We start from the raw sequence: 23,140 nt of genomic DNA, 5'->3' as shown, positions 1-23,140 counted from the left end.
GTACCATGTCCTCTGTCAAATATCTTCCACCTGACTGAAGATATAGGTAAGGTCAAATGACATTTTAGGACTCTCCAGGTGAAGAACCTAGCAGTTTTGGGGTCACTCACTCTCTGCTCTGCAGAGTCTTCTTAAGAGGACTCACAGCATTTTACTGAGCTACTTCAGGTCTTTGCCACTTTTTTCAGTTTCTGCAATATACCTGCCCGCCTTCCAAACAATGCACTTCAAAATGAAAGAAGACCATGACAGCACACTATCCCTAAAGGAACAAAGATTTCTCCATAACATTCCATCCTTAAACATAACTTGTAGAAGTTTTGGCTGCCACCATCCTGGCAACAGTGATGCCAGGTTGGATGGGCTATGAGCAGCCTGGTCTAGTGAAGGGTGGCCTTGCCCATGCAGGAAGGTTAGAAACACATGAACTCTAAGTTCCCCTCCAACCTAAACCATTCATTCTGTCTGAACTTGATGATCCTAAAGGATTCATCTGCCAGTAAATGTACTATTAACCAGTTCAGCGTTCCACATGTTGAAAAGTTAGGCAGATATCTTGATTTTGGCTTAGAGGAATTAAAGATTTGCATGTTTTGTGTAGGTGAGAAGGAAGCATGGCATGGAGAGGACGAAAAAGTTTTGAAAAGATTTTAAAAAGAGATAACAGGCCTTGGTTAACAAGGACACAGGTGATGAGCTAGCAAATTACTTTTTTGCCTTTACAGACCATAAATTAAAATGATAGCAAACTTAACTGAAGTGTAAACCTAACCTAACACTTTCCTGTAAAAACATTTATGTAAGAATATTACAATTGCCTTTTGTATTTTGCCAGAATTAATAGTAAACAAGCAGATAAAAAATAAATTATATTGGCTTCCTGAATGTTCTGTTTTTAGAAACGTGGCAATGCTAGCCAGTGTGGCTAATGATGCAGCATTGCAAATGGATAGTGGGTCATCTGGTTTCTCCTGGGCCAGGTGGTGTCTCAGTAGAGCTGTTTGCTCTTCTGCTGGTCATCAATGTCCACAAGCATCACCTTCAGGTTGCTTGCCCTATTTCTTGAAATGCCCTGAAGAAGAAAGGTCCTGAAAAGCAGCGTGAGACCCACCAATACTCTCTTCACTGGGGTGTACCCAGCCCTTCCACTTTAGGTCATGACCTCCCTTGAGTTTCAAGGAGTTGGTCGACTTGTAAGGGCAACATTTTCAGCGTTTGCTGCTGGCAGAGGAGCAATGAAGAGGAACTTTTGGGAATGCTACTGATGAGGGCCCACCCCGTCTGGGTAGAAAAACGACTTCTGATGAGCTTTGTGAGCGCAGTCGCCAAAGCAGCGATGTCAGAACCCCTCTCGGAACCCAGCCAGCGGCCGCAGCGCAGGGCCCCTTGGTTCTGCCCCTTGGCACGGTGATGCTCTGCCCCAACGCAGCGGCCAAATCCCGCGGACGGCGACACACGCGGCACTTCAGAATAAAAACTAAGCCAACTTAAAAAAAAAAAAAAAAAAAAAAAAAAAAAGGAAAAGTAAAGGAAAAATAAAAGAAAAAAGACGCAAAGACGTCAGGCTAGGACGAACATGGGCCTACGGGGTGACCGTGAGGGGATTCCTCCACCGGGGGGAAACCGGGGTCGTCGGGGTCTGGACATTGCGCTGTGTGGTTCTGAGAAGAGCGGCGGATGGGTGGGTGGATGGGTGTGTAGAGGCGGGGCCGTGCCGGAGGGAGGAGGAGGTAGGGGGAGGTGGCGGTGGCGGCTGCCGCGGCACTGCGGAGCCAGCGCGGCTGTGGCCGCACCGGGCGAGGGGCGGGGACTGCACCTTCCCCTCCGCAGCGCGGCACCGCCCCCCGCCACACCTCCGCTCTCCTCCCCCTTCAGCCCCCCTGCTCCCCCCATCCCCGGCGGCCAGGCACCCGCTGCCCCGCCGCGGCTCTGCCTGCGCCGCCCCGCTATGGAGCAGGGGCCGGCGGGGGGGTCTGCAGCCGCCACCACCGCAGCTTCCGCCGGCACCGGTACCGGCACCGGGGGTCTGGTACTGCCGCTGAGCGAGAGCGAGCAGCAGCGCTACTCCGAGCTCTTCTCGCGGTGCTGCCCACCCCCCGAGGCGGCCGCCGGGGGCAGCAGCGTGGGCGAGCTGTTCCGGGCCTCTCAGCTGCCCCCGGACACGTTGCACCAGGTGGGTCGGGGGGCGACCGGTTCGCCCCGAAGTTGCGGGGTTTGGGTGTGTGGCGGGGTGTTGGGTGACAGGGGACCCGCTGCCTCGGTACTGCGGGAGAGGGGCAGGTTCTTCCCCCGAGCAGAAAGTTAGGGGCTGCGCGGCGGGCCGGTGTCCCGGCACCCTTTCCCCTCCCGGCCTGAGCACTGAGGGTTCGGAGCTAAGAGCGGTTCGGGCGGGCGTGGAGCAGCGCGTTTGCCGGCGCCAAAACGCCGCTGGAACCGGGCTGTGCTCCGCACGGCAGCGCGGCGGCGTGGACGGCGGTGTCCGGGGCTGCTTTGTGTCCGTGTTCTTTTCTTCAGAGAAGCTGCTGGTGGTGCCGGTGCTCAGCGGTCGCGTTTGTCCCTCTTTTCCAGGTGTTTTGCGTGTTAGGGAGAGGCGACGTTCTGTTTGTTCTGTGCCCTGACACAGAGGGACCGGGCTGAGCGGGAGGGGACGCGCAGCCCCTTTGGCGTCTGCCTGCGGTCTGCCGGGTCAGATCGGTAATGTCAGCAACTTCCCCAAAAGGGCCCCCCCCACTACCATGTAGGCATCTGTGCTGGCAGATCTGTAAAGGACATGCGACACGTGTAATTCCTGTTCTGTTATTTTGTGGTTTTGTTTTGGGGTTTTTAGTGGGGTTTTTTTGTTTGTTTTTTGGTTATTTTTTGTTTGTGGTTTTTTTGTTTGTTTTTTTTCCCTTCAAGAGTTGATTTGATGAAAAAAAAAAACCTGAAGGTGAAATGTCTCTGTGGTATTTATATATCGGTTCTTGAGAGCAAACACTTCTAGATAGGAACTAAGAGGCTCTCTCCACCGCTCCTACCTCTGGAGCAGCAGAGCCCCAGAAGAGGACACCAACAGAGGCCACCCTGGCAAAATCCTCCCAAATTTTGAGGAGCTTGGTCAGGGTGTGAAAAGGCTGGTGCCATCCAGCTTCCACAGGGAAGAGCTGGACTTGTGGTCTCTTCCACCTGTGGATTAGTAATTTGAGTAATGCACTGTAGTTGCATCATAGTTCTGGCAGCAAAATAAACAGAGGTAGGGTAATCCTGTCGTTTTATTTTATTTTTATTTACAAGAGCTGAGGAACTGTTGTCTTCAGAAGCCTGTCTTTATCAAGCAGGAAAATGTCAAGTTGAAACTGAGCTGAAGTATCCTCATACCTGGGCAACGCCTGAAAGTCATAATGACTTTTATAAATGAATATTACATGGGTTATTCTGCATCAAAATGATGATATGCCAAGGGTGGTTTTCCTCACTTACTGTTTACCAGATGTGCAAAACAAAAATGTTCAGTACTGTAGCACTGCTTCGTTTTGAGGCAGACTGTGGCCTTGGATGTGAATTGAGTGGTGAAAGTAAGAGATTTCTTGTAAGATTTAGCACCAGAGAGGAAGAAGAGGGTATTTAATTTCAAATAAGGCATATTTAAGAAGATTTTAAAGCCCTGTTAGTTAATTTGTGTGACTTTAGTATTAGTCACGTCATTTTCCAAAGAAGTATAGAAAAAACCCTCTTCTTTTTGCTGGGTAGTTCTTTACCCTATTATTTAAGTGAAATTTATCATATTATTATAGTTGTTTTGGGAATAATTTTGATTGTAATGTGTGACTAAAGCATGTTTTTTTTTTAATGTTCTTGTTGTTTTCCACTATTTTAGATTACTTCCAGGTATATTTGTACTGTGAGGAGAATATTACTGGCAAACAAGCCTGTAATTGGCTTCAGGAATATTTGGATAATAAGGCCTGTGGGATCAGGGGCTGTTTTTCTTCTTCCTTCTTGCCCTCCCCCTCTTGTTTATATGGCACTAATTACAGTGGCATTCTGCTCTACGATTAGAGTGCCTGTTCTCAAAACCCACCCACTGTCCAAATATTATTACTAAAATTTACCAGAACTTAAGAAAAAAAATGAATTAACGTGATGTGTTTTTGTTTTTTTTAATTAAAAATAAAACGGAAATGCAGATGTTCTGATAGGGGAAAACCCTGCAACACTGATTGAAGTAGTTGGCTGGTATGTCTTTTATCATTCTGCAAAAATGTAGTTTAATAGTTTCTGTTTAAAAAGCCCTACCATTCTACCTGTTATAGGAACCAGGCACAGAGGTTTGTGGTATAAGTTCCCCTTTTTCTGCTACAGGGAACACTGATTTTAGGGAGAGGCAGCTTGTTTGGGTTAAGATAATATGTTTTCTTTGAAGTAGTTGTTGACCATAAAGTTTTCTTTTCTTTTTTTTTTTTTTTAATGCTTTTTAAAACCCCCATCAGTCACACTTAAGTGCTAATATGTAGGCATCCATTCTGACTCACTGAGTCATGCTGAGTTTTGCAGTGTCAGAAGTGGGGAGATTAGAGTTGGAAACTCATCCTGACTTCCTACTAAGCAGAGCCTGCACAGTCTAGAAGGTACTTAGCACTGTTCCCAGGGCTATAACAAGAGGATGGTTTTGTAAATGATGTGCAATTTACAGTTTTTTTTATTCTCATCGAGGAGTGGTTTTATGGATCATTTTGCATCTGCAAGTGGCATTTGGTGCCAAGGCAAAACCTTGAACTGCTGCTGTCTTCAATGATTTGTTCTTCTGTAATAAGTGGGGTAAATCTATGAGAAAGAAGAAGCCCTTCTCTATATAGTCCTTGGTTGAGATTTTTTGTTGATTAGAAAGCTGCTCACAAGCATCACGGGATATCCTTCTACCTTCTTTAACTCTAATGGCTGGGTTTGCCGTCCAGACAAAGATCATGTGGGTGCATCCTGGCTGGAAGACTGCTGTTAAATGTGGCAGTTCCTGTGGGAAAAGCAATGATGTGTCTTCCCAAACAGGCAAGGTTTTGTTTGGTTTAATGTTAGCTGGCAGGATCTGAGAGGTTATTTAGGTGAAAGAGGCTAGGTAACAGAGAGCAGGTAGGGAATGTGAGAGTGTGTGCCAGAAGAGGAAATACTGGAATAAATGGATAAAATCCAAGAGCAGCCGTGTTGGTGGGAGCAGATGGTGTGCACCCGAGGTCTTGTGAAGAATGAAGTGATTGAACACATTCATTACACCCAGGCTCATTAAAGCCAGCTATTCTGCTGGGCAATAGGATGCAGCAGAGGTGGTACCTGTGTAACTTTCCTTAAAGAGACTGAAGAATGCAATCAGTGAGAAATACTGCACTCCTGGAAAAATGGTTGAAGTTAGTACTGAAATTAAAAATGTCAGACACTTCACAGGATGGAGGAGGAACAACAGGGGCAGAACACTGTGCTTTTTGTGAACTGTATAATCATACCTCCCTTGTGTACCGAGTCTGTCACTAGCCATATATTGTGGTTAAAGGCAGAACCATTAAGATTTTATTTAGACTTGAACAAGTGGCAAGTCTTTCACCAGGGGCTCTCAAAGTAACTGTAAAATGCCTATAATCTCTTGCATGAAAGGTCCAAGATAAATTTGTTTTTATTTGTTACAATGTTTATGTCAAAGGAGGAAGGAGCAAACTAGTCACGCGCCATGCAGTTATGGAGACTGCCAGAAATAGAAGAAATAGGGCAGCATCAGCCAGATTTATATTTACCCATGTTGTTCAAGTTGAAAATGGTGTTCCCTATGCTTTGGATCCTAATAAAGGGAAAAAAACTGGATTTATGCAAAGAGAAAAAAAATACCCTGAAGGGAATAAATGTTTTGAACTTACTGAGGCCACAAAAAATATTGCTGAAGCAAAGTGTGCTTTGTTACATAGATCAAAATAGGCAACACCTCCTAGGAGGGGAGAAGGCAGGCAGAGGTAGCAGTTGGGAGGAAGGGAGAAGTGACTGTGCCTTGCGGCAGAAGGCACAGCTGATGGCCTTCAAGGAGTAGTAGGTTCATGTGCCCACAAAGGCAAACTCTCTCTGCGGGTTTTGGCTTTTTCCTTGGAGGAATCTGTTTGACTGTGCTCACTGAGTGTGTTGGAATGTCAATAATCTGCACTAACGGGTGGGCAACATGTGTTGGTCATGGCTGGTTTGCTTACTTTGGGCTATTGCAGAATCATGGCATTATGGTTGGAAATGACCTCTAAGATCTCTGTATCCAACTCTCAACACTCCCCCTCGTTCCCCCAGAAAAGGAGAAAAAAAAATCACCATGACCCTGAGAGTATGTGCTAAATCAGTCATGATTCCATTTTGAAACTGGCTGTCAGTAAATACAGCCTCTGCTCTTTGAGTCCAGGACCCCAAAGTGCATCTGTTACGTGTGTCAAGTACCAATAGACTGGTGCCTGCCTGGATTTCAGATAAAATACTGCTTTATAGACACATCACCTGCTGATCAACAAAGGATAGGCACTTTGTGCTAGTTTCACTGTTTGTTGGTTTTAATTACTGTGGTCCCTGAAGATTTTGTCTTAAGAAATTAGGTAGCAGGCTTGTATTCAACATTTGCATTGAAATGCTTCTTTCATTATTTTCTGACTTATTTGGTTCTTACCTGGTTGTCTGATGATATCTTTTAATTCCCACTTTTATAAACCCTAATCTTGCTTGTGGACTCACGCTATCAGCACAGAGATGAAATTTTCTTAAGAAAATGTATTCCTTCCTCTGCAAATGAACACACTGCGTTATTCTGAGCTCCAGGGATGACAAGTACTAATTGTGTGATGCTGGAGCTACACAGAAGTTGCATTTTTTTTAGCTGGGACTCTTCTTCCAGCTCTGAGTGAATAGGAAATATAGACCAACGATCTTGCTTTTTTTCCACAGGCTTTGTGAGTTAATTTGTGTTTATCATGCCTTGTCTCTATAGTTACAACTCTAGAGTTTAACTGTATTTTTGTGTTAAAAAAGCAGCAGTGCGAATAGATTAAAAAAAAAAAAAAGCTAGAGTTGATTTTTCTTTGGAAAAAGGCCAGTATTTTATTCATTCCATAAGAGTAAATTAGTACCTGCATGATAGCTGGGGTGGGATTAACTGCCTGCCTCAAACAACCAAAAAAAAAAAAGAGTAAGAACTGTCGCAATTAAAATAGAAATGTTTTGAGTGAGGAAAATTTGGACTTGCTGTTACTTTGTAAAAGATGAAATTTACTCTATTGTGGCCCTTAACAAAATTTGGTATTTTACTGTGCAGGAAATGTGATTTAGCTGTCTTGACTAACAGTACATCCATCAAAAAGTGATGTTAGGTTAGAGTACACGTGAAGAAACTACATGCTATTGACACCTTTGAGTTAGGAAGAAAGAGAAGGTGGGTACAGCATCGTGTAAGCTGCACAGCAAGAAGAGGAAAGGACAGCTGATGTTTTGGTGTCAGTACTTCTGGATGCAGCCCCCAAACTGTCATTGTCATTCTAGATCACAAGCAAACTTGTGTTTATGAAAGTAGGGACGTGCAAAATCCAGATGTGAAAATCATGACTATTAATTATAAATTCTAAACTATTCCAGAGTAAAGGGTATAAAACTTCATTTGAAGTGATCTTGATGATATAGTCCATTAAAAAACAGAGATCCTTGTACATCTTTAAGTTATTGTTTCTTGTTTAAACTATCGTTCAGTAGTCACTACTTGAGAGATCAGTAATTCTGGGAGTCTCAACGTTGAGATACAGGCAAGAAAATTTGTAGAAACTGTTCCTTGCCAGATGCATTTCAAATCAGTCTGTAAAACCAGAGACTCCTAGGTCTGCTTGTCATAGATATTCAGCAGGGTAGTCAAAATTAGCCTGTTCAGGGCCTGAAGCCTTCAGTAATTAGCCCTCATTACCACCAACTATGAATTAATTAGTTTATTTTCCAATAAAATAATGCTTTGCTATGCCAGTGATTTAAAATAACTCTACAGGAGGGATAGAGGAAAAAGATCCATTGGGATGAAAATGAATAGCTTTTGTCATGTGAGATTGCTGCAGTATGAAGCAGTAATGATGAAGAATGGTTTTTATTTTTATTTAAATAAGTGGTTTGTCATGGTGCTTATAGAGATGTACCGGATTCACCAAGCAGCTGAGTTTTATTTTTAAATTGTGCATGTATCTACAACAGTATGCTGTATTGTGATGTTAATATACAGATTGGTTGATGTCTTCCACAATCTGTTTTGCAAAGGATAGGTAGCACACAGAATTCACCAACCACTTCAGTGGGGGATTCTAGCCCAGACCCCCCTGCAACAGAGGGTTGGTATAAAATCTGAACACATGAATTTCACTGAGCTGAAGAACTTAGCCGAGCTAAATTCATGAAAGGTGGAACAAGCATTTCTGTGACAAGGAATGAGGATAAATAACTTATTTAAATTTAAAATTTTATGAAAGTACGTTTGATATAATATTTGTAAAGCAAGGTTCTTTGATGCATTAATGTCTAAACATACCCACAGTATGGTAAAATAAAACATTAATGAGCAAGATGTGCTTGTTCAACTTTTGAAGACAGTCAGATGATTGAACAGCTGAGTTAGTGGATAATTAACTAGAAAAGATTGCTATAGTAGGAAACCAACTGTGGACAAATAGTAATTCCCTCTTCCTGAACAGAGGGAATATTTTCTTCCAGTGTGTTCAGGAACGTTATTCAGTGACCACTACATAAAACTGGGAACACTGTTGGGAAGTGTTATTTTGTTTTCTTTTTCCTCTGTAGTTTAGATATGATGGCAAGGTGGCAGGATGTGGAGGGACAAGATCCATTCATTCTGTCTTCTGGTAGGACACTGTGAGCAGAAATAATCAGCTAAATCACTAACTGCAAATTATATTTGTTTTTCTTTTAAAAGCTTCAGTAAAGAAATGTTATCTTCTAAATGTTTGTATACATAAGAAATGTGTAGGTTTTGTTTTCTAGCAGATGAAGGTGGTCTGTGTACTTTTAAATAAATTCCAGCTTTCATCTAAATTTAACTTTACATATATCATGTGCCTACATAAGTAGATGCATCTCATATTGAAGATGATAATGGAGCAAATTTCTTGCAAAATAAAAATTAAGGTGTATAGCAAGCTTCATGGTTGCTTAAATATGTGTTACAATATTAATCACTGGAAAAATAAAAATCATTACCATATTTATTTGAAAAAAAATAGAGTCTCATTTTGGTGATGACTGATGAGGTAGATCTGTATCTAGAAAAATAACTTAATAGTTCCATTACAAACAAACAAAAAATATGGATCTTAGACTTTATAGCAGTCCTGCAGTACCTGCAGAGAGCCTACATGAAAGCTGAGGAGGTGTTTTTACAAGAGCATGTAGTGATAGGATGAGAGATAACAGCTTCAGACTGCAGGAGGGTAGGTTTAGATCAGAAATTCTTCCCTGTGAGGGTGGTGAGACACTGGCACAGGTTGCCCAGGGAAGCTGTGGCTGCTCCATCCCTGTCAGTGTTCAAGTCCAGGCTGGATGGGGCTCTGAGCAACCTGGTCTGGTGGGAGGTGTCCCTGACCATGCAGGGGGGTTGGAACCAGATGCTCTTTAAGGTCCCTTCCATCTGAAATCTTTCTGTGATCTCTTCAGAGTTACGTCTTGAAAAACTTATTTCTTCTATGAATCTTCCTCGCAAACTCTGAGGAGGTTAAGATGCTTTGTGCTGCCAGTTGTTTTTGGACTGGGTGACAGGTGTCCAAAAAAAAAGCTGCAAATCATTCTTCCAGTATCTTACCCATGCACCTGCGTAGTCCTGTCATCTCTACATACCCCTTGGTGTGTCCTCTTCTCTGGCGGGAGGTAGAGGGGAGCTGCTCCTTTGGGCAGGGCCATACATGAAGCACTGTATTCAGTCTTCGTGATTTCCACTGGCTTGGTGGAAAATTTGGGTCAGCTAATAGAAAACACGTGACTGAGCTTGAGTTTAAGCTGTCTGAACATGGCCCATGGTGTCTGCTTGCTCAGTACAGTATGAGTCATGAAACTGAATCCTACTTTCAATAGCAAATGTCTGTAACATTATTATTACTATTATTATTAATTTCACGTGTTTTTTGGCATGAATTCTTGAAATTAATTAACTTAAAAAAAAAAATCCTTTCTTCTGAGTCTTCCTTTCTGCACCCAGAAACATTACCTCTGTTTTAGCATAGGTAACATTTCACATTTCATTCATGATTTACTTCTGGCATAATTTATATAGTGGTGTCCTATGGAAGGCAAGATGATGGTCTTTCAGAGTGAAACAGTATGACTAATAGTTTGCAAAACAGGATGAGAGCTATGGGCTAACAGATATACTCAAAATTATTTTGTTACCAGCAGTAATAGCATGGAACAGTAAAAGGTGACATTCTTCAAGTTTTCAAATGCCAAAAGTAAAAATAAATGGGGAGGGAGACAAAACCAACTCAACAGTGTGATTTATGAATTTATGTCATTTTTTTGCCCTTTCTTTCCTCTTTGAATAATTGCAGCCTTTCTAAGAACAGCTTTATTTCATAGACATTGGCTGCCTTTCCTTTACTAATGCAGATGGAAATGCAATTACAAGTTGTGATATTAAATGTGTGATAGAATGCTGGTGTACTCAGCATGGGCACTGGAGAAGATGTTGTCTTTGACTCTGAAGTTGCTGTTTTGAAGTCCTGTGCTCTGTAGTCAAATTGAGGATGAATGCTTGGTTTAGACACCACCAAGTACGTTCTTACTGGCTGAATGATGCATTTCAACACATAAGGTGCAAGCATGTTGGGTGAAATGGTGATAATTTTAGGGTTTTGTTTAGTGGTGTGGAAGAGAAAAAAAAATTAAGCTGTTTTTCCAAGCGATGAGTTGATTGAAACTAGAGGTAAATGGGGTATAAGATCCAGAAAAGGCAGGAAGGGTCTTCTACTTGCACTGTATGTGTTGTTGTTAGCTACAAGAGTACACTTTTGCTTAAGTCTTTTGATCAGTCTTACAAAAATAATCGACAACTCTCAACAAAAGAAGTGTCTTGGTTTGTGAAATAGATTACAATAACTGCACAGCTGTAGAGAGTAATGTTTTTGGTGTTTGCTGCATTGCCTTTTAAAGTCCCTGCTGTATTTTGTAAGGGCTAGGGAAACGAACTTGGGAAACACTCCAAATGTGATAAAATAGGTTGAGTAGCCAGTCTATAAAATCATATCACAGTAACTGTTGGAGTAAGAAAAGAAATAAGCTCATCTTAGAAAAAAATATCTTGGAAATGAGAGAGAAGTCTGTAGGAAAATTGTGTTTGTGGCAAAAATGAATCTTATGTCGTGGAATCTTTGTTTTCTTCTGTATTAGTAGGGTCTCATGCTGTCAGCAATGCAGAACAAAAGCCAGAACTACATTTTTATGGGAAATGACAATTTTTTCTGTTCTTCTAGGACAAAGTTAACCATGAGAAATGTTTGCAAGAGAAGTTGCTTTGGAAAGGTGTGAACACCTACCTATAATCTCTTGAGCTAAATAAAAAAACTTTTGTTTTGAATTGATGAAGGTTAAAGCACTGTGACATCTTAAATATAAAAAAAAACCCAGAACCTTTCTGTTCATTAGACTAACAGCCATTACATGGAGCAGTGATGATGGCCAGGCAGCTTGTTAGAAGGGAGACTGTGCTGCCTTAAAACTGTTGTCTGCTGAAGAACTCCAAGGGTGTGAAACAGCAAAACTACAGCTTCCATAAGACTTCATGGTACCTTTGTGTTAGGGCAACCTGGAACAAAACATTTGATTTCCTGGCAGAAATCTGAAAGGCTTATTGGAATCTAAGTGGTGGGTTGTTTGTTTGTTTGTTTGTTTGGTTTTTTTTTTTTTTTTGGTTTTTTTTTTTTTTTTGGGTTTTTTTTTTTTTGGTTTTTTTTTTTAAATTTTTTTTTGGGGGAGGGAAAGAAACTCAAGATTTTGCAGTTCTTTCAGTTAGTCTAGTTCAAGATAACTAGGTCTGGTGGTTTCCATCTAGCTGGGGAGGATTTGTCAGGGTTTACACATGTGGTGTTCATTGCTTCCCATGTACTAACCCCTGGGATTCATAGCAACTTGAAGCACTTTCTGCTCACTGCTTTCAGGAGGACTGGGAGACGCCGAGTGTCAGATCTGTCACATAGAGTTGCCCATAATTAATTCTTTTTCTCAGAAGAGTAAAGCAAATGTTCAGATCTCTAAAGAATGAGTTTTTCTATCATTGTTGAAAATTGTAGAAGGCCTGGATGATTGTAGCTGCTAGAAATGTTCTTCTCTTTAGCTATGTGGATATGTCCTGTGCATCCCAGCTGTCTATTCTTCTCTTTTGTAAAATCTGAATATAGTGTTAATGTTAAAAAGGGTTCCTGAAAATTTTCCTTTCAACCCAAAGTATAGTAATTCCCTTCTTAAACAGTGTAAAAGGAAGAAACTGTATACAAGGCTATTCCAAAGTGATAATGACCTATATTTCTGTAGGTCATTGTGGTCTGACCTCAGGGTTACTGCCTGGATTCCTTTCTGGATTTGGTAACTGTGATGCTCATGACTCCCAGCAGCTTTTTGTCCTTCTGGTAAATATTTGGAATCCCTCATGGTTCTGACAGGAAGCATAAAGAGCAGATGGGCTGAAACTAGTTTCCCATTTTAGGAATGTAAGACAAATGGAGATCTTACCTGAAGATGAGGGAGCTGGAGAGGTAGTAGAAGAAGGACAGCAGTGGCTCACATTACAAGTAGTGGTTTTGAAAGAGACTGGAGAAATGTGAGTCAGCCTTGTGGCCAGGGTATTGGGATGTAGCTGGACTGAGAGAAGATCAGAAGGCAAAAAATACATAAATCCCAATTATGTTGTTAACTGCTGTTCTCTGTTGTTGAGTGATAAAAGCCAGGAACCAGGAAGCTGCTTGTTTCTGGTTTTTATTAGATTCTTTAGGCACCATGGTGATGAGCAGGTTATAAATACGAATTTCTGCTGCAGATAGAAGGTGAAACAGGCCAGAGTCTGGTAACCTCTCAAAAGAGAACCTAGGTTTAAAATTACGCCAACGTGTCAAGCTTCCTACAGAGTCCTTGAGTGGTCTTGTGAAAAGCCAATCAATAGGAAAAACACCCAACCCCAAAGCTAATAAACCACCGCAGATCAATCAAACAAAAATTTACAGAACCAAAATCTCACCTGGTTTGATGTTGAGTTTCTCATGCGATGCTGCCAAAATTATAAACGGAGAGAGCTTCATCTTTCTGTTTTCTCCACCTGGTATGTGATGGAGGTGCATCACTGTAACAGTATGCACTAAATTATTATTCTGGAGATGTAGTATGCTTATAAAATAGAACAGCTGTGAAGTCCTGCCTGTCAAAACATGTTTTGAGTGTTGTGAGAGGAAGGAGCTGGGATGAGGAGCCTGGGTGTGACGATGTCGCAGCTCCTGGTACCTCACAGTGTGACAGGCTCTGGGTTCACTGGCCAGAACAAATATTGTGTCAGGACAAGAGAAAGCAGTACTGGACAATGATGATGTCAGCAGGAAAATAATTCTTTATTATTTACATCGAGTTATCAGTCCCTTATTTTCCTTCTCTCTCTCTTTGCCCCCCTCCTTGCCCCCCTTGCTGTATTGTAGTAATTATATATCTTATTTGATCTAATATTAGGACTTTCTTTGAGGAGAACATTCTCCAAAGGAATATTTTTCCATAGAAGATACTCATTAGCTGGTTTTAGACTATGTTATTTGCCATGAATATATTTGTTTGCAGGGAATTGTGCAAGAGGTAAAGTTTTTAAGTCTAGCACTTTATTTTAATATATAACTACTGAATCTAAGCCTTGCAGCAAAATAGGGCATTCTGAATTTGGAGTCAAGGTTTTCTATTCAGATATTGAAGGACAGGTCTTAAACATCTCTGTGTAGGGGAAATACCCAAAAGGGCAAACGTAGAGGATAAGTTTGTGAAAATTTTTTGTTGTTTTCTGCTAGCCCTCCCCCAGTAGTACTTGGGTGGTCCTTTTAGTGACATGGTCACTCAGGGTAAGTTAAGTTTCAGAATGATTGACTTTTTGATGAAGAGGAGCCATGTGTCAAGGGCTGTAGATGTAAAATACATTTAAAGAAGTGGATGAGTACCACTGTCTCATTTTCTGTGTTCCTAATTCCTGTCCATATGAAGAATTGTGGCAATGTGTAGTGCCTTAAGCAAATAATGGCTGGACCATCCTATGATCAAATTGGCATTTGCCCAGAACAGTATTTCTGCAGATTCCACAGCACTGTCTTGTTGAGTGGCATGATTTCTGTGTTACTCTGCAGAGCAAAAGGAAGCACTTTGTTTGGAGCAGTGAAATTATTTGGACTAGCTCTAAATACTTGAAATTTTGCTTTGCTTCCCAATAGCTATTGTGAGACAACACGTCTTGCAAGCAACACTGTACAGCCATTTTCATTAAGCCATTTCAAAACCAGCTCACCATTGCTGTAAGATGGCTGGGGCTGTGGTTTTATGATGAAACAGGAGTTGTGTAGTTCCAAAGAAAGCTGGGTTTGAATCACAAGCTGAATGACATTGTCATAGCGAGCCACGTCCTAAAGTTTATGCTTGAAAAGTTTTAACCTAATACGACTTTCAGTCCTGTGAAATGTAGAACGTGCCTTTTGCTTTGCTGCTGCTATTTCTCTTCTGTTAGAAGTCTGCATCTCCATGCTTTTCATACCTTGTTAGGATATTCTCCGCTCTCTGTTGAGTTAGCAGTTCTCCTTGGCAGACCACAAGAAAAGTGCAATGTTAGAAGTGCTCATTTGCTTGCAGTAGGAATGCTCAGGTTAGCCCTTTGTGGCATCAGTAGTTCATTTATTACCAAGATTTCACACAGAATGTGAAAGCTGGTTATATTACTCTGTGAACACCCATCAGTCTCATTAACCATTAAATGATCAAATGGCTGAAGACACATTTGAGTTTCTGAATGTGTAATGTATACCAAAGGAAAGGTATCTTTCCTCTGGTTCTCCATCAGAGGCTTGTTTAATGTGCTGCTCTGCTCTTTATGCAACACAAGGTTTCATCTCCTGCTGGGAATGACCGAGCAAGTAATGATCTTTTTGTTTTCATTATATGGCTAATCACAAGCTTATATGCCTGGAAAGTCTTGATATTTCTTATAGATAGCTGCATGGCTTTGGCTCAAAAATGAGCACAAAAATGAGATGATCTTCTTTATTGCTGCTTATTCCACTGCATCTTTCTTAATGTAATCCAAAATTTGCCAGTTTCCCATGTCATAGGTTTAGAGTTTTTTTGGCCTGAATTTCAAAAGAAATGAGGCTTGTGCGATGATGCTGTTAATTCAGCCCAGTAATAACTTCTGAACCCATTAACTATTTCAACAAAATTTAACAGAAAATTGAGAGATTTTGAAGAGTTCCTAGGAGTTACATGAAAAATCCATGCCATTTGCTAAAAGAAAACACTTCATTTTCCTGCTGAGGGAAAGGGCTCAACGTGAACTCAACTTGTGTTAAACATCAAAGAATACGTAGGGGAAAGTCACCTCTAGACAAAGGTGCAGAGAAAGTTGGGATTTGTTGGCTTCTGCTCAGAGGCAACTTCTTATGAGAAACAAATGATTATTAAACAGTGGTGTGGGCATGAGGTAGAAGATGGATGTAGAATAACTTTTTTAAAGTTACCATGATAGTGAAGAGGAGCAAAAAGGGGAGGTGAATCTCTCTGTATCTGCTCTGTTTCCCTATTTTTGTGCCCCTCTCTACCCCCTCCTTCCCTCTCCCCATCTCTTCCCACGCAGCTCCACCTGCGCTGCTTTTTGTTCCCTTTGGTTCCAGCTGGCGACTTCCACCAGCCAAGAGAGCTGCTGGTTCAGCACTTCTCTGCATCTGCCAGGAAATAAATAAATAGTGGGAAGAGAAATGGAAGGGATGTGCTCTTGCTCTTTTTGTCAGCTTTACTTAGGGCTTTTTTTTTTTTTTTTTAATTGTATGTCTTGCAAAAATGCATTGCTGTGAGAAAATTTCCTTAAAACTAGAGCTGAATGCTATTGCCTCCCTGGTTTCTGGCATTGAGAAAAATGCAAGTGCTTCAACATTGATGTGTTGGAAATGGATTCTCATTTATACGGCTATTAAATATGCCATGGCCATTGAGAGGTTTAATGTAGTCCCCTAAGGGCTTGCCATGCATTGTATTTGTTTGCATGCACTCCTTACTAATGCTGCTTTTTTTATAAGGCATCTTTCACCTGTGTACCTGCAGCTTAAATTTGATCACTATTGGGCTATGGGAGCTGTTTGTCTCTCTGTCCTATAAACTCACTGGGAAGCTGAAGATGCTGTGCCAGCACTATTTTTACTCTGTTTGTGCCAGTATTTTCTCTTAGAGTTTCAAGCTTTTGTGGCTTAGCTCTGCCCAACCTAGAGAGAACATGCCCATTCTTTTATTTATTTAAAATATTTTTTTAATTAATTGTACTTAGGCTCTGGTTCCCCGTCCCCCCAAGTGACATCTCATCTTATGTTGGGGATTCAGATGATCAGGTGGATTATGCTTGGCACAGCAACCAAGTGAGCCTCCTCACATTCAATGTGCCAGCTCAGCATGTTGCAATTGATAGCTGCTTCTAAATTAAATACTCGGCTTTATTGCCATTTGCTCATTTGTGAAAGGAGGCTTTAGTTCCTCCAGCCACGTCTAACAAGTCCAGACCATTTAGCAGTGGTGTCCCTTCGGGATGTTTCATTGCTTGTGGCACAGGAACTCTCCTTGTTGTGCTGGTTGCAGAGGAGGGGCCACCTGCCTAATTCTCTTTGACATACAGGTTATGTCTTAACACTAAATATTCTTTTGCCTTGGATGTATCTCATTAATTATCTCCCTTTCTATTCCATTCTTAATTAAGAGGCTCATATCACCTTCTGAAAGCATTTACAGGTTTTTCTGTATATTTCTCTCTACAAAATTCAGTGGTTTTTTATTATGAGAAAAAATGGAGTAATAGCCTTGCCTTAATTTCTTACTGTGTCTCTGCTGCTTGTTTTTTTTTTTTTTTTTTGGAAGGAAAATAGGCCTTATTTTCAAACTTTCATTACAGTATGTTTAAGTATAACTATTGCAGGGAAATACTTTCTTGTACAAAAACTGCACAACTGTTTCCAGTGGAATTTAAAAATAACAGACACCACTATTCATCGCATTGCAGATGCATTTCTGCCAATACTAGATCTTGGAAAAAAATATTTAACAATATCTAATTGTGAGCCAAACTTTGACCTTGTACCTTTTCATTCTGTAAACGAGTTTAAGGTCTTAAGCTACACAAAATATTTTTTGCAGGCTTTTCTTGAAAGAGTGTTTCAAAGGAAAATAATTTCTGAAATGAGACGTTATTGTTCACATTCTTACCTAGGTTTTTGAGGAATATTGCTCAATATAGATGCTTTTGTTTAAGATTAACACATTGCTGCAATTTTTCATAACACATAAAAACATGTTAGTCAAAGACATTGTGAAGTACAGGTTGTTGCTCTCTTGGAAAGCTGTGAAATCCTGTATGCTTGTGTGTAACCAGTTTGCCCAGTCTACTGGGAACCTTTTGGGTGTTGAGTCTAGAGCAATCATCGTGCATGTTCTGAAAGCACCAGGGCTAAGCTTTTGCTCAGGACCCAAGCAGAGAGCCACATACACCTTTACCCCTGTGAACTAGGTCTGGACATTTCTCTGCTCTTTGCTTCCTTAACTGGTTCTGCTGCTTTCAGGGGAGGAAACTGGTGGAGAGGAGCACCAGTCAGGAGTGATGGTGCATCCCTTTAATATACAAGAGGCAGAGGGTTTGATCATCAGTAAGAGAGGCTGCACACTGAGACAGGACTTTGCCTGCAATTTTTACTTTTCAAGGTTTGCCAGGAAATGAAGTAAAGGATAATCAGCAAAAGCATATCTGAGTTTTTAGGAGGTGTCAGGTGCCACTCAAAATAAATGATATTTCTGTAGTTTCTTCATGAAACAGCAACTGAAATAGGGACAGGTGGACAGAGTCTTTTCCTTTACAGCAGGAATTAGGGTTCTCATCCTAGAGTCATCCTGGTGTGCTGTCCCTGCCTTGCACACTGCCTTTTTAATAGGAGAAAGGCACATGGCAGCATGAGTGCTGTGTACCACTTTTCATGGGCCACTGGTAGCACAACCATGAACTGGTTCAAAAGCATCCCCTGCCCTCTCTATCTGCTCGATGGCTGAGCCAGGACAGAGAAAGGGCTGAGCTGCATCTGCCATACTACTGAGACCTGTGAAAATCCAAGGCTGGGATATGAATTTCTCTGGCACCTCTCCCCTTCTTTCAAACCAAATGGACACTGAAGCAAGTGGGCTTTGAAAAATATTAGGGAGAGGATTTGGTGCTGTGTGATATTGTATATCATATATCAGCCTCATCTTTGTAGGAGGCTGGATTATTTATAGGCTTGAAAAGGTCCTCAGACCATCCCTAGACACCCTCTCCTGTCCTGAGCTAAATCACTTTTCTGTGTTATTCATGAGCAATTTGTTAATCCCTGGTGATAATTCTACTGTTTATAGGCAATGTGCTCTACTGCTGCCTTATCTTTGGGTTTAAAAAATTTGGTTTTTAAGTCTTACGTTGTTTATGGACTGTCTACAGAGGATAAGAAAAGATTATTCCTCTCCCTTTTTAAGCCAGCTACTATCATGCCTCCTTTTAGTTCAATGTTTCAAACTCTCATTTGCACATTTGGGCATTTCTGTGGCAAGTCTTGGAAAAATGAAAGTAGAAAAAATTTTCCTTCTGTGAAACTTGAGATATACTTTGATAATAAGATAGATAATGGTACAAATGGTTATATCAGGCATAACAATAAAAAACATATGGGCACTAGTTAGAGAAGAGGGAGTTTCATTGCAGCTTTCTTTTGGGCTTTGAGCATACCAGAATGTTTTCAAAGGCCTTGTGGAATGGTGGTGCTGGGGAACTGGGTCTGTGCTGCCCTGTCACAGGTCTGCTGTGTGCCTGGACAGTGCCAGGAACTGCAACCCCGAAGGAAACCAAAATGCACCTTCTGACTACAGAATCTTTACCATCCATCAGTGATTTGTGTCCTGAGTCGTTGTGTGCCCCAAGACCATCCCCTCACGCCAAATGGCTAATCCATAAAGAGTTCATGAAGATTCTGATGTTCACAAAAACATAATACTTTCCAAGGAAGGCTTGACGTTTCGGTTCTAACAGATGCTTTGCAATGGTGTATTGGGTTGCATGATGTGTTTGTCAAGTGGTTTGGGTTTGTTTGTTGTTTTTTTTTTTCTTTTATTTATTTAAATTCTCCTTTTAAAAACATGGTTCCTCCTACATGTGGCTTCCTGTTTTGGTCATGTATGCTGTTTGCCCCTGAAACCCATCTTGGTTGTGGACCAGAAAAGAAGGGCTGGTATTAGAGGCCAGTTTTCACAGGACCCTCATTGGACTATTGGCACCATTCTATTAAAAAAAAACAACATACAGAAACCCCAAAACCTGGTCCCTCTGTAAGGGAATGAATTAACAGTAAATGTCTTGTTGAGTAGGAAATGTTTTCTTGTTCATCCCATGGAAAACAAGCCATAAATGAAGCTCATGGGGGCAAGATAAGTTGGAGGGTTGCCATCTTGCATGTCTGTCAAGACTTACAGACCAGCACTTGCCATGAAAAAAAAAAATCACTATGGATTGTTTAATAAGGAGACTTAGGAAAAATGTTAAACTCTTAAACTGTTTTGTTACCTTCCATTCTGCTCCTCTGGGACTTACATTCTCAAAGTTTCATTAAACATCAAACTGTCCAATGTGTTAGGTTTTTTTGTATGGACTCCGCTCTGTGCGCCGTGTTGTAGAGTTGGACCTAAGCAGACTGTAGATATTTTGCACAGGAATCTAAATGGAATCCTTCCCAAAGTTTTTGTAGAAAATTAATTTCCTGTGAGGAGTGTCAAGACTTTTAAGTCTAATACTCTGTGGAAATGCCTCCAGCTTTTTTTAGTAAGCTGGAAAAAGTAAATAAATCTGTTATTCTTATGCAATACAAATTAAATTTGTATTCTTCATGTGCAATAGGTATAATTATGTACCTCACTATAATTTCTTATTTAAAAGGACAAAAGCTTCTGTATTTTTTTAATCTGAGTTCATTCCTTTTGACACTGAAGTATGAAGACAAAGGTATTATGTGTTGTGAGAATTATGAAAGCAATTCTGAGGGATTTAAAAACAATGAGAGCCTAGGGTATGGTGCCCAAATATTGTGACACTGAAAAGAAAGGTACAGAATACAAAAATACTCCATTACGAACTGTAGTTTAATTGGATTGTTTTTTGCATGAGTTGTTCATTGTGAACAAAAAGTTTTCCATATTTCTCAGTCTGGAAAAATTAAATGCATAGCTAAACCATTAGGTTTCTAAAGGGGCACGAAATCTGATTTTTCTGGTAAAAATAATAATAATATGAACAATTGGGGAGCACCAATTAATTTGTGGCATTTTGCATGCTTTTACTGTTTAATGGAATGTTTGCAGTTGTCATGTTTTTTCCATGATTGTTTGCATAGGAAAATACCAATAAAGCATAGATATATAGGTATTCCTCATTGTTTGAGAGTAAATGGTAGTACAGTTTGTATTCTTTTGGAAGAACTGAAATCACACTGATTTTGTATGTATGTCAAGATCACCTGAAACCACATGCATACAGTTCTTCAAAGCTGTATTTTATCTGTAAGTAGTAAATACCTCTCTTTGTGCTTGCAGGGTACAAATGGCACAAAGATTCATAATTTTGTCATCAATCCCAGCCATGGTTTTAAAATTGTAGTGAGTTCATTCTTTCTTGTACCTGCCATACATACTGAGAAAATGCTTTAATACTTTTTTTCCAAATATTTTAAAAATTTTCTTACTGTATAGTGTTGCATTTAATTTTCTTGTTACTTGTTAGAGAAGGAAAGTTGTTTTAATTCAGAACTAAAATGGCATAACTTTAAAATAATTTATAATTAAAATAATTTATAAATTTAAAATAATTTTATGATGATGTAACATTTTCTATAAAATCTGAGCCAGATAGAAATTGTGTAAAAATATGTATACGCTGGTTTGTTTTCAGAAAAAAAAGTGCTTCTGGTATAGTGTGAAGCTTTGTTTTTTGAGGTTGAAAATGCTTTTTACGTGTATTATAGAACAGTTTTCTCAGCTGGTGTGGCTAAGAAGCTGAGGGAGGAAGGAAAACAAAACTGTTTGCTCTCATGAGCTGTGAGCCTGCAGTGAGGAGCAGGTCATGGATATCGGTGTGTTTGGTGCTTTGGTTACGTGGAGGTTGTGTCATGCAGCAACACGGATGTAAAACTCATTTCTGCTCTGCCCATACACAAGTCTCAGGAACTTGTCAGGCAAGGAAAAAAAAAAAGCAACATCATACCTCAACTCTTCTTCCATGTTTTCCTCCTCTCAGCCTACCCCCAAAGCCAGTGATGAAATGCCATCTAAATTTATGTTAAGTATTCACACCCGTGGAAAAACCCATGACCACTTTTTGACTGAGGACCTAGTTTCAACAGTAAAATAACACTAAGCCACAGTTTAGAGATTTCAAGTGAAGAAATGTAGCAATACTGTAGCAAATAAGTAAGTAAGTTAACTTCCTCCTGTAAAATAAAATCTGAAGCATCCCAAGTTGTTGATACTTTCTGCAGCAGGTCGGTAGAGCAATCTTTGAGATGTGACTGGAGGGATGGGGAGCATCAGAAGTAGGACTTTTCCTTGTTATCTTGCTTCTGCTTAACAAAGTGGTTGTTGTAAGTCTACTAAGCCAACAGATTCCTGTGCAAAAGCAATGAGGGAATTAAAAGCTTAGGAGGCTCTGTACTCTCAGGAGTATAGGAGGTTTCGGCAAGAAAAATAGGGGAAAGAGTATGTGCTAAGTAATAATGCTTTTGCTCACTCTCAGTTAAGCTCCAAACTAACAAAGCAGCTGAGAAACTGAGTTTTTAGACTGTGAGCTTTCCCACTGAATTTACATAGGGCTGTTTTATGTGAATCTCAGAGAGAGAAATCTTCCAGATCTTACAGAAGAAATACAGTCATACAAAGAATACGTGCTTGCAGAAATTTAAAATTATCAAAAGCCTTCTGTGGGTTTGCTCTTTGCAAATCTGCTGCACTTTGGCCCCCCTTTGTGAACATGTTTTAGGGTTTAATTGTATGATAAACTACTTGCTCCGCAGGACTCCTGTTCCAGTTAGTGCAGAAATTGTGCAAAGTGTAAAGCAGAATGTTAGGAGAAGGAAAAGAGGCTGCTGCCTTTAAGACATGAATTGGCACGCAACACGAGCTCATTTCATTTACTTTTAAGCAATAATTCATCTAAAGGCTTCTGCCTAAATATAAAATGTTAAACAAGAGAGCAAATAAAGCAATTGAAAGGAAAAATGATTGCTAAATAGTTCATTCACTGTCCTAGTGCATAGACTTAATTTTCAGTACTGAAGCAAAGTAATGCTTAAAATGAACTGGTATTTTTAAAAGCTGCTTTTGACAAGCTTTTACAAATCTCTTTTATTCTAACATGTAGCAATGTGTACAGATGTCTTTTTGTTTTTCTAGATTAACTCCAGAAAGTCCTGTGAAAGAGTCATAAAAGCCTTGCAGCTGATTTTTTTAAATACCTTGCCTGCTGTGATGGTTTTTTTCCGTAATAATGGAGGTATAATAAATTAAGCATGTTGTTAGTTGCTGCATTAAGACCACAGAAATGACAAACTCTGAATAATTTATCATTTCAAATACATTGTGAGTTCCTCTCACACATGCCTTAGTGGCACGGCATGGCACGGAACTAGAACGTGACCACTTTTTCCCACTGCATCCCACTCCCATTCCCATGCCTTTTCTTTCAATGATGGCCTGATGCAGATTTTAAGCACTGAATATACAGCTTAGAAGGCTTTGTGAAGAGAAGTCTGGAGCTGTCTTCCAAAGGCAAATGCATATTTATTGCCCTGGGTTTGGATAT

At 40.5% G+C, this 23,140-nt stretch overlaps 1 protein-coding gene across 4 annotated transcripts in view; it reads left to right on the top strand.

The window, feature by feature from the left end:
- The first annotated feature begins 1,903 nt into the window (after nt 1–1,903).
- The window catches only part of REPS2 (RALBP1 associated Eps domain containing 2), a 99,034-nt gene continuing 77,797 nt past the window's right edge, over nt 1,904–23,140 (top strand). For all 4 annotated transcript variants that reach the window (XM_030462076.1, XM_030462059.1, XM_030462067.1 and 1 more), the window contains exon 1: nt 1,904–2,173. In XM_030462076.1, coding sequence (XP_030317936.1) covers nt 1,949–2,173 — 225 coding nt within the window. In that variant the 5' untranslated portion in view covers nt 1,904–1,948. The remainder of the gene's footprint in view (nt 2,174–23,140) is intronic.

The sequence above is a fragment of the Calypte anna genome, chromosome 1, assembly GCF_003957555.1.
Source record: "Calypte anna isolate BGI_N300 chromosome 1, bCalAnn1_v1.p, whole genome shotgun sequence".
In the NCBI taxonomy this organism is placed as follows: Eukaryota; Metazoa; Chordata; class Aves; order Apodiformes; family Trochilidae; genus Calypte; species Calypte anna.
This window is presented reverse-complemented; position numbering and strand designations above follow the sequence as displayed.